At 42.7% G+C, this 12,376-nt stretch overlaps 1 protein-coding gene across 2 annotated transcripts in view; it reads left to right on the top strand.

The window, feature by feature from the left end:
• GFOD1 (Gfo/Idh/MocA-like oxidoreductase domain containing 1) overlaps positions 1 to 12,376 on the top strand; it is a 113,456-nt gene that overhangs the window by 1,201 nt on the left and 99,879 nt on the right. The window contains exon 1 of one of the 2 annotated variants that reach the window (XM_073332023.2): positions 10,758 to 11,342. The exons of the other annotated variant lie outside the window; for it this stretch is intronic. Within the exon in view, the coding sequence (XP_073188124.1) occupies positions 11,313 to 11,342 (30 nt within the window). The 5' untranslated portion in view covers positions 10,758 to 11,312. Of the gene's footprint in view, positions 1 to 10,757; positions 11,343 to 12,376 lie in introns of those variants that run through there. 2 annotated transcript variants of the gene reach the window in all.

Here is a 12,376-nt window from a genome sequence, read left to right on the forward strand (position 1 = left end):
GTTTGTATCAGACACCTCGTTAAGGCAACATACTGGAAGTTTTTAGGTTTCAGAGTAACAGCCGTGTTAGTCTGTATTCGCAAAAAGAAAAGGAGGACTTGTGGCACCTTAGAGACTAACCAATTTATTTGAGCATAAGCTTTCATGAGCTACAGCTCAGTGTTTCCCATCTCTCTTTTTTCCCAGTGTTGAAAGAGTTCACTTTTAAATGCTTGATGTCGGGACTAGTTACTCTGCAACATTTTGGGTAGAGCCCTACCAAATTCACAGTCCTTTTGGGTCAATTTCACGGCCATAGGAGTTTAAAATTTTTTAGTTTCATGATTTCAGCTATTTCAATCTGAAATTTCACAATGTTGTAATTATAGGGGTCCCGACCCAAAAAGGAGTTGCAGGGGGGTTGCAAGGTTATTGTAGGTACCGCTATCCTTACTTCTGCGCTGATGCTGGCAGTGGTGCTGACTTCAGAGCTGAGCCCCCAGCAAACAGCCACTGCTCTCCAGCCTCCCAGCTCTGAAGGCAGCACAGAAGTAAGGGTGGCAATACTGCGGCCCCTCTAAAATAACCTTGTGACCTCCTGCAACGCCCTTTTGGGGCAGGACCTCCAATTTGAGAAATGCTGGTCTTCCCCCGTGAAACATCACACACACAGAAAGGACTGAAAAATAGGCATACTGTACACTTATAAAAATAATCTTTGGATTTAATTATACTTTAACACATGTAAAAACTGTGACCTAAATTCTGCTTTAATTTACACTAGTGGAAAACTGATTTACCCCATTTACTTCGTGTCGGGTAACCAGATAGTAAGTGTGAAAAATTGGGACAGGGAGTGGGGGGTAATAGGCACCTATATAAAACAAAGCCCCAAATATCAGGATTTTCCCCATAAAATCAGGACAGCTGATCACCCTAACTTCATGGCCTCCAATGTAAAGTATTTGTTTTTCTATCAAGGTTGACTTTAGTGGAGTTACTCTCAGATTTACACCAGTGTCACTGGAATCAGACTTTGGCCCTCTAAATTTAAATGAGGAAATGTAAATTAGGGGAAATGTGTTGAGTCATCTTTGTAACTGACAAAGGTATGTTGAGGTGGCTATTTAGTTTCTTTCTGCAGTTCTGTGGGCTGATGGCCATGGCTATGTATTGCATCATAGTAGCAAAAATTGCAGTATTACATTGCTACTAGAAAGCATAGTAATACTAAGATATCATTAGTGATGTTAGTGTCGATGGGCATTTTCAGTCTTTAAAGGAAGAATTGAGAACCAGCTCTAAAAAACTTTAGTTCTCTATTCACAGGCCAGGTATAGTGCAAGCATCTGCAGTGCAAGCTTTGCCACAGTGTTTTAATATCTCTGATCAGAAATGGTTCTTGTCTTTGGGTAAAAGAACCCAATCATTTTTTATAGCAAATCTTTGACTTTTTTCTAGACTGCATATTATTTATGCTTTGCCTGTCAAAGTATGTGTTAATGGTTTTATAATGTAGATCTAAATGACCCAGAGAATTTAAATTACCATGGAGTTAAAAAGACAATGTCAAGGTTTTAGACCTCAAATTTGATCTAATATAAAATTGCTAGAATTTGACTGGGAAAGTCCTGCAAATTCTGAATATCCCCCTGCCCTCCCGCAGTCCTCCTTAACGTACTACTCCTTTACTAAGACCTTTCTCTTACCGCCTGTGCTTGGGTGTACCATGTCTCTATGTTCAACCCCACAGAACAAAATGGGATTCCACACAGGCACTGGGGGGTGGAGGAGTGGGGGTGAAGAGAGAGGGGGGTCTGTTGCAGGATCAGAATCTATGAAATCAAAAAGAAAAACAGTAGTTTTGAGTGAACATCATGTTTTGTTCATCTTACGATATGTGTATGTATGTAGCAGCAGTTAACTGGAAAACATTATTTCCAGACCTGTGGTGAAATTATTAATGATGTTGGTTTGGCAAAATAAATTCAGGCTACATTTTCAAAAAGGAAATGATGTTTTCACATTACTGATGGATAGTACCTCTCCCACTCCCATCTGTCTATGGTCAACTTGCCCTTCACTATTTGTAGGTATTATTTTTGTATTGCAATTGCAGTGAAATAGGTAAGAAAGAAAAATGAGAAAGGGTGCCTACATAAGAGATCCGAGCATGATATAAGGTTCTGGTGTAACTGACAAACCCTGGTGGTCAGGATACAACCTGGGACCTCTGAAGCTAAAAGCATGAGCCTCTACTGCATGAGCTAAGGCTGTAGCAGACTCATTAAGTGCTACATGGTCTCAGTGCCACTAGAGAGGACAGAACACCACACCCAGGAAGTGTGTGGGTTACACTGGCATGCAATCTAAAATGTAAATATTAAAAACATTATTTACAGAAATATTTTTATCTATTAGCACTTCCTTCCCTCACTCTTTTCAAAGTGATCTCTTCGAGAGCAGTTTGATTTTAAACTCAGGCATTAGTTCTGCAAAAATGAACATCTTTGTGGATTCAAATACTGTAAAATGGCTTAGAAAGTGATGACTTTCTTTGAGTCATTGGAATCTCAATTTTTGGAAGGTGGAGTGTACTATTTCTGAAATAAGAAGGTCCATAAATCTTTCCTAAGCCGGTGAAATGTGTTCAAACTTCCACCTCTGCTCAGGGTACCAATGTAGCTTGATGGAAATTGTCAGCCACTGTGACAAAGAAAGTAAATGGGTCTTATCTCTTCTTTACTTTTCCATTTGTTTGTTTCTCTCTTCATGCTTCACTTCCGGCTGCAAGAAACATTTGTATTGCAAGGTAGTCACTGATAGGACTTAGTGATACCTAAGAGTTTAACTTGGTGAATTAGTCTGTAACAAGGACTGAAAACAAACACTGCTGTCCTGGATTATGGCAGTAAAGCCGGAGGGACATAGGAGTTTCTCCAGTATTATTCTATACAGAAATCCATTCTACTATCCTGTTGCTGCTGGAGCTCTGTACTATGCCTTTAGGGGAGAACACCTTTCTTTTACTCATAGCAATAGTTTGTCATGAAACATGGACCTTTCACCTGCAATAGTAAGTTGTTTTGTTTTCAGTATGAAATGCTTTGTTATTAAAAATTAAAAGCTTGGGGAACCAGATGGCAGAAAGCGTTGGTTACACAGTATTTCACTGTCACCTCTAGGGACCTTTTACACTGGGAATTTACCGCACTTTCCCCACTGCTGCTCTTTTTCTGATACAGGTCCTTGAAGATAGCTCTGGTGTAGATGGGTGTGGGTGTCCTTACAGCTGTGCTGCTTAACCCCGGTTTAGACAACACAGTGATAAAAATTCTTGTGCCCTATCTTTACCATGCTTCACCATTTTGACCTGCAGGTGGAATTGCTCCTTGAGCTAGACTAATGGCAGGCAAAAGGCTAGTGCAGCCCAGGCCTGAGATGGTTCAGAGCCAGCCTGCTTTGGAAAGAGACAAAAAGTTGTTTTAAATCCAGGGCTGTTCAGTGACCCTTGTGAAATGAGTTGGTGGTTTGAGTCCAGTTTCTATGTGGAAAAAAATAATCAAACTCCATGGGTCTTGGTTCCTATATGTAAAATGGGGATAGTAAAACCGCTTCTGTCTGCCTTGTCTGTTTAAATCATAGGGTCTTGTGGGCAGGGACTGTCCCTTACTCTTTGCTTGTACACACCTTGCACAATGGAAACCCAGTGTTAGTTGGGGCCTCTGGACATTAGAATACAAATACCAAATAAAGAAAAGAAAAGGAGTACTTGTGGCACCTTAGAGACTAACCAATTTATTTGAGCATGAGCTTTCGTGAGCTACAGCTCACTTCATCGGATGCATTCACAATTGGTTTCCCTCTTGAAGAAAGATAGATCAAGGCTTGAATGGCCATGAAGGCCCATTCTCGTATTTAATATGAACTCTGTTCTTTCTCACTGGTCTTGGCAGGCTTGGGGCACTTGCGCCAACTTGTTTTCATGTTCTTTTTCCATGAGCTGGAAGTAATTTTCTCTTCCTCTACCTGCCTACAACTGCAATATGAATGCACCCTGGGTATAACACTGGTGCTAATGTAGGTTTAGGAGAGGTGGGGCAGAGCAAGTCTAGACAGAAAGACAATGTGCTTTCAGAACTCGTTAGCATTCAGCACTAGAAGAGTTACCGGTACTGGCAACATGATTTTATCCCTCTGGAAAAAGTTCTAACTTTCCGCACAGTTAAAAATTGTCAATACATGAATTCTGACAATGTATTAAATATGATATTCCTCAGTCCTTCCCTGAAACTGTTGTATAGTATTACTGTGTGCTGCTAAACAGCTGCTGCATGACAGCCACTAATGTACCTGAGGTGGTTCCTGGGAAATCCTTGTGAAAATGTCACCTGTAAATTTAAAGGAGAGTTGGGATCATTTATCTGTCTCTGCTGGAATTCCCCCACTGTGTGTGTGCTGCTAAACCATTCCTGCCAGGGCTCATGTAAATGCTTCTAAGGAGCAAATGTTTTGCCTTTGGTCTAGTGTCAGATATTTTTGAAATATGTCACTGAGGGTTACCCTCAGCTCCTCTGATAAGGACTTTGCCTCCTCTCTCATTTCACATTATGCAGATTAAACACTCTGCTATGCTCTAAATATTTACAGTATATTTTTCAGGAATATAGTCTAAACATTATTAAACATTTATACTGCAGTAGCACCTAGAGGCCAGCCAGGTCAGGACCTCATTCTGGTACCAAAATATTGGCAGCATGTCTACCCCAGAAGTAGAGGTAACATCAGTGGTAGTGAAGTGATTCATGAATCTAATCTATAATTAATTTGCACCTTCCTTTATACCCATTTAACCCTGTTAAGCAATTGAATAGTTGTAACTGTGGTAGAACTTGATCCATTGTCTGTAAAAAGGTTTGGGGTCCTTTGGGATGAGAAGCTCTATTAAGGCAAACAGCATAATTATTTATTAATAGCAATGTAATATCTGTCCTGCTATAGTCAGTATAAATGTGGCCCAGCAGCAAGGACACTGAGTAGAATATCTTGTGCTTGGTAAATAGATGACTTTGCAGAATATTAAACTTGAGTTATGTCAATCATATGACAAATGAAGAAGTTAGATAAAAAGCAATCCACCTTTAAACAGCACAGTCAGGGGTAGTTGTGAGGGGTACCCATTTTGCACAAGCCACCTACTAGGAAATCAAAACAAACAATACATTGGCCATCAGCTGTACATACTCAATACCAGTTGAACAAACAATGTGTATTACAGGAAAAGGTAACCAACTCTTTTAGTGATATGTGGTCCAATCATGAAGCCCTTCCAACTCCATCATTATTCCAGCAAACCTCCTACTGGAATACGGCAGGATTGTGCCTGTGATCTTGTCAAGGTGCTGATTTACTCAGGGAAAATACTACTGTATATGATCCAGATACAATATAAATCAGTAGCTACAGTCATAAGTTCATAACAACAATGGTAGCCCTGGCTTGTGCTTGAACACCAACAACAATAACCCACTCTCCTTTGTGTCCTCTCCATCCTGTCCCTCCAATTATGGATACTTCTCTGGATTTCCCACATTGTCCTGTTTTCTCTGAATTTGTCTTTGACATTGTCTACATTACAAAATTTTAGGGGGGAAGTTCCCATTGGTGCTGCTAGCAGTTCAGTTGCTCTAGGAGGAGCAGCACTAGTGGGAATTATAGAGTAGACAAGGTTTTGACCTCCTCCACTGTCTGACTCACTTGTTGGTAAAAACATGGGAAGTTGTTGGAGACTTCTCTACACTAGAGAATTACACCAGTTATAATGGAAGCAGTTGTATTAAACCAATTTAAGTACAGTTAACTGAGTCCACTCTGGCCATGCTGAATTACTTGGAGTTGATGCAGTTTTGTCCAAACTAGTACTGCTACAAACCATTTAATTTGCCGTGCCCTCTTGGTACCTATCCCACAATTCCTGGTTTAGCTCCCAGAATTCCAGAGAACATAAGAACATCTTACGTTCTGATAATATATATTATTAATATGATATATATTTATATGCTAGCCAGCATATATTAGTCAAGAAATGTAACAGAGGATCAGGCCCAAAGTGTTTTACAAGTGTTTTACTAGGACGTGAGATAAATTCTTAGAACAATAAATTTCTCTCATGTAGATAACATATAGCATCGTCCCCTCCCTCCCATCATCACTACCACTGGGGTAGCTGAGCAAAGTTACTACCATCTGTGCTATTTTTTCCAAAATTTCCAATATAGTCAAGGTCGTTGGGTATGACTTCACTGCAAAGTGAAGGTATGGTTGTAGCACAGCTTGGCTTACCCATGCTATCTTTAGTCTGGCTAGAACAGGTAACTGTAGTAGTGAAGACATGGTGATATGGGATTCAGCATAGGCTAGCTACTGGAGTACATACCCAGGTGCCTAGTGGGCTTGTAATAGGGTGACTGGCCGAAGTACAAGTTTATGCCACCAGGCCTTCATTACTATTGTTACTGTACTAGCTAGATTAAAGGTAGGGCAGGTGTGCATACTCAACCTATAAGCACACCTGTGCTTGCAGTGAAGGCCTTCTCTGTACACTAGCACTTTTTGCATCATTGGTCTAGCATTAGTCCAGTTCCACAGTGGCAGTTAGCAACCGTGGCAGTACTAATGTAGACAGGGATAGACATTTTCCCCCATTGTCATTACCACTGGCAGAACTTCATTGGTTGTAGATCAGTGGCATGAAAAGTCTTAATGCAGATGCATCTGGGAGCCTTGTCTACACTAGGGAATCTTTTCAACACATTCCCACTGTCACAGTTCAGGGCAGCTCACCTGTATTTCCCCCTCGCAGTCCAAGCAAGCAACCCACTCTAGGCTCCCAGCAACCCTGCCATCACTTCTCTTGAGTGGAGACCTGTCTCTCTCTCTCACTCCTGATTAATCAGTCCAGTGTCTGAGCTTTGCTTTCTCTTCAGTGTCTATGAACAGTTTAATTGCCCACCGTTATAAATGACCATACAGCCCTTTCTAAGCAAGCACATTTATTCTTAAAGTGAAAGCATTAGACAGAAAACATATAACAATAAAAGAACCTACACACATGCTAATAAGCTTACCAGAAATCACCTCCCCAACTCCAACAGGGGCTCTGTTAGAAGTCAGTACTTCAAATCACACCAAGGAGTTTTTCCTATGGTTACAAGTTCATAACAGCCTCAGTTCAGAACAAGCACACCCATGCATAGGTTAGTCTTTCCTTTATACAGCCTGGGCCTTTGATCTTCAGAGTCTAGGAACAGATAATCAGAAGACAATGGTCCCTTCCTTAAGCTGTAATGTCTAAAGCCTGGGTTTTCCTGTAACCAGGGAGGGGTGGAATTTGCACTCACCTCCCCCTAGGTATTTCCCAGGAAATCCACTTCGCACATAGTATCCCAAAAGACCTTTCTTCTCTGTCACATTGTTCAACAGAGTCCTTTGATCATCCAGGCCCACAATAATACATAAACTTTGCATTGAATACAATGGACTCCAAAGATCCTTCAACCTAATTCAACAAGATTTTTCCAGGATATTGCCACATCTGTCACACCCACCATTGCTAACACTGGGTTAGCAGCACTGGAAGCCATAGGGCTCGTCTACACTGGCAATGCTAAAGTGCTGCCATGGAAGTGCTTTAACGTGGCTTGTGTGGTCGCGGCGCAGCTCTGGGAGAGAGGTCTCTCAGTGCTGTAAAAAACCACCTCCACAAGGGGCGTAGCTCCCAGCGCTGGTGCACTGTCTACACTGGCTGAAACTTGCTGTGCTCGGAGGGGTGGGGGGGTGTTTTTTCACACCCCGGAGCGAGAAAGTTGCAGCGCTGTAAATTGCCAGTGTAGACAAGCCCATAGTTTAGCTGGCTCTCTGACTTGTTCTGAGTGGGTTTATTTGACATGGTGCTGAAAATGGCTACTAGAGCCAGATAGCACCATTGGGAGCCCCAGTGCAGATGGATAATAGAGACTCAACTGAACTGATGCTAACTCTGGTATCTTACAAACCATTTTTACCTTAGTGTGGACAAGGCTTTAGGAATCACGGGAAACAGTGATTAGCTAAATTGGGGCAAATCATGACTTGCCCTTGTCTACACGTAGGGCCCCTGATGATGATCTGCACCAGTTCCTGAATCAGGTAATATTGTGCATAGACAAGGCCTTCCACTGTAAGCTCTTTAGGGAGGGATCTCCTTTATCTGCACGTCTTCTACGAGTTTGAGCACATGGTCAGCACTAAGCAAAATAAATAGCAACAATACATATAATGCACTTTTAGTTTGTAAATCGTTTTTCATACAAGCTGTATCTCAAAGTGTTATATTAGTCAGTACTATTAAAATTATAACAGAGGTTGTTCTTAGTTCTGTTATTCAACAAATCCCAAGGCTCTGTTTACACACAAACTACATTGGCATAGTTAAAGCAGCACAATCCTAATCATGGGGGGAGGGATAGTTCAGTGGTTTGAGCATTGGCTTGCTAAACCCAGGGTTGTGAGTTCAATCCTTAAGGGGGCCATTTAGGGATGTGGGCCAAAAATTGGGGATTGGTCCTGCTTTGAGCAGGGGGTTGGACTAGGTGACCTCCTGAGGTCCCTTCCAACCCTGATATTCTATGTGGGCACAGTTATACTTGTCTAAAAGTACTTACAATAGCTTACTCTTATATGGGAAGGGGAATAAGCTCTATTGATAAAAAGGCACCTTATTCTGATATAATTGAGTCCTCTCTAGGAGTTGTACTGATTTAACTGTTTTGATTAAAAATACAAATCACCTCCTCCTGGAATAACATAGTTATACTGGTACAAAAACTATGTATAGACCAGGCCTTAGTTTACCGAGATATTTATCTTACTTGCATGGCATTCTGCCTTCATTTTGAATTTGTGGCCAGTCCTCAAGCCCATTGTAATGTTAAATTCTCTGACTCTACTTCAAAAGTTTACCTCAAAGGATTTTTTCTTCATGTTTTGGTGCTCTTGGGCGCAGTGGTACAGATAAAGGACAATACATTGTATTTATGTAAGAACTCTGTAGATAAAGTACTTGTGCTATGCATCTGATTTTAAGTTTTGGAAGAATTCTAAGCAGCAGCGTAATTAAGGAGGAATGTATAGATAAAATAAACCAATGACAATCCTTTTGAAAAGTAAACTTTCAAGCTTTACAAGCTCCCTGCTATTGTCACTTCTAGCTTTCTTCCTTTTGAAAGCACTTTGACTCTTTAGAGTGGGAGATGTTATACAACATAGGGGATTGCTTTGATTTGGTGGACATCCACTGTTGTAGCTGGCCCAGTGCAGACCAGATAAATGTCTAAAACCTGTAATTTGCATGGTGCTGTTTACCACTGCTTGAAACTCAGGAAAATTGCACTGGGGCAAATGGAAGTTTATTTCAGTTTATCTTAGAGATTTCCCCCCTGTAACTAGTGGGAACCGGGTACCACTGCCTGAAAATCAGGACAAATCCTTGGTGTCGATAAGGCTGGTATTTTCCATTAAATGCTTTAGATTCCAGCTCATCAGTATAGCCAAGTCTAGGGATTGGCAAGCTTTGGCACGCGGCCAGCCAGGGTATGCTCCCTGGCGGGCCGGACCGGTTTGTTTATCTGCAACGTCTGCAGGTTCAGCCGATTGCAGCTCCCACTGGCCGCGGTTCGCCACTGCAGGCCAATGGGGGCTGCGGGAAGGGCGGCCAGCACATCCCTCGGGCCGCACCACTTCCTGCAGCCCCCATTGTCCTGGAGCGGCGAACCTGCGGATGCGGCAGGTAAACAAACCGGCCCAGCCCGCCAGGGGGCTTACCCTGGCAGGCCGCGTGCCAAAGGTTGCTGATCCCTGGCCAAGACCATTCAGTGTCATCAGTTTGCCACTATATTAACCAGGATTTGAAAACAAGTGATCTGGGTTTCTTCAAGCTGAGGATGAAATCACCACAGCAGAAGCATGTTTCCTACTTTATTATTCATGTTTCAGTAGCTCCTAGGAGTCATCAGTCAAAGATAATAGTCCCACTCTAGCAGACACTGTGCACACTTGTAACAAAAAGACAGTTTTTACTCCAAAGGGCTTCCAGTCTAAGATCTACAGTATGTTTTACTGATGTAACCAGATTGGTGCAACTCCCTTGTGTTGACACTCTTAAAGTGGTTTAAGGCCTGATCTGCACAGATTTGTGCCAGTATAATTGCATTGATTAGGGGTGTGGTGTTTTTTTATAGTTATAGCGGTACAACCTGGGGTGCAGTTATCTTGGTATAATGCCTTATACTGGTATAGCTTATTCCCCTTCCCATATGGGAATACACTATACCAGTATAAACATGTTTATGAAGTGGGGGAAATGGGGTTGTATTGCTTAAAGTATACTAGTATAGTTACAGAGCCGTGCAAATTGTATGTGTAGACAAGGCCTAACAGTGCATTATATTGATTTAGATAAATCAGGCAAGTTGATATTAAGTGAACTGAGATGTATATTGATTGAGATTCTTAATGTATTAAATTAGAAAATTAAACTCAGCTCCAGGGTGGTTAATTTGGCATTTCACTAGCCCTGACCTCGCTTAGCTAAGCTAAATAAAATAATCTTTAAAAACACAGATCTGTTACTTTACTATGATTTATAGAGCCATTTAAATAAGTGAGGTTATTCTGTTTCTTTCATCTTTTACTCCAGATGGGATCTTCCTTCTAACCAAAGTATCATCCAGGTACAGCTGACTTTCTTTCCACCTATACATACACAGTCTGTTAACTAGTTGTAGTGAGTCTTCAACCCATATGTCCCCCATTACCATAGCATCTGAGTACCCCACAGTCTTTAGTGCATGTGTCCTCACAACACCCCTGTGTGGTAGGAAATTGCTATTATCCCCTTTTCACAGATGGGAAACAGAGGCAGAGAGACTAATTGACTTGCTCAAGGCAGAGCAGGGGATTGAACAGCTCCCAAGTCCTAGGCTAGCACCCTAACCATTGGACCTCTAAGTTCAAAGTTTAAAACAAAATTTATGACCAAATTAATTCCTGATGTAATTCCATTGACTGCAGCGACTCCCTTTTTTGTGAAAATTATATTTGAATAGGATGATATTAAAAAAATCTGTTTACATTATGGAAATAATGCACTGACTTTATATTGTCTAAACCTTGTATTTCCCTAATCCCTCCCCTCCATTGTCAGATGTCAAACAACATCTCCCCCACCCCCACAACTTAGCGTCTAATGAACATTTTGGAGAAAGGATGTCCATGTTATACATTCAACAGCCTGTATGTTGCAACCTGTCCCTGTTGGCTCTCTGGTGAGTGGACCCAATCACAAAATCCCATATACTTCTAAGCCATCTGGGTAGTAGCTGGTCCCTGTTCCTATCTCTGGGTCTCTCAGGCACATTCCCATGTCTGACCCCATTCTTGGGCAGTAGGGTTGCCAACTTTCCACTAGCACAAAACTGAACACCCTTGCTCCACTCCTGTCCCACCCTTCCTCCAAGGCCCTGCCCCTGCCCCAATTCTTCTCAGAAGCCGCTCCCCCCACTCACTCCATCTCCCTTCCCCCTCCCCGGTCGCTCGCTCTCCCCACCCTTACTCACTCATTTTCACTAGGCTGGCTCAGGGGGTTGGGATGCGAGAGCAGGTGAGGGCTCCATCCGGGGATGCGGGCTCTGGGGTGGGGCCAAGGATGAGGGGTTGGGGTGTAAGAGGGGGCTCTGGGCTGGGGGGTGGAGCCAAGGGGTTCAGAGTATGGGAGAGGGTTCCAGGCTGAGGCAGGGGGTTGAGGTGTGGGAGGGGGTGCGGGCTCTGGGCTGGGGCCAGGCATGAGGATTTGGGGTGCAGGAGGGGGCTCTGGGCTGGGACTGAGGGGTTCAGAGTGCAGGAAGGGGCTCTGGGCTGGAGCAGGGGGTTGGGGTGCGGGCACGTGTCCAGGGCTCTGGGAGCACCTAGGACTAGATGTTGGGAAAGCAGACAATGAGAAAAAAAAAAAGCCAAGAAACTGGCACCCTGCACCTGCTAATTATGAGCTTAGTAGAACTGACTTAAGGGGCCTTGTTTCTGGTTGGGCCCCATTGGTGCTTTTTATAGCTGTACTTCTAGGTGATTGAATTTGCCTCTGGTTTATCATGTGTGCCAGATTTGGGGCACGATTCTGCAATTGGATCCACTTTGGTGGAAGGAACCACATCAAACTCATGCTTACCTACTCGGATCCAGTTGGAGAATTGGGGCCTAAGATTATAAAGTCTTTGGAGAAGGGACTGTGACTTCCTTTATGTTTGTACAGCACCGAGCACACACAGATGGCACTCAGCAAATGATGGTGAGGAGGGTTATTACT

This window comes from Lepidochelys kempii, chromosome 2, assembly GCF_965140285.1.
Source record: "Lepidochelys kempii isolate rLepKem1 chromosome 2, rLepKem1.hap1, whole genome shotgun sequence".
Taxonomy (NCBI): Eukaryota; Metazoa; Chordata; order Testudines; family Cheloniidae; genus Lepidochelys; species Lepidochelys kempii.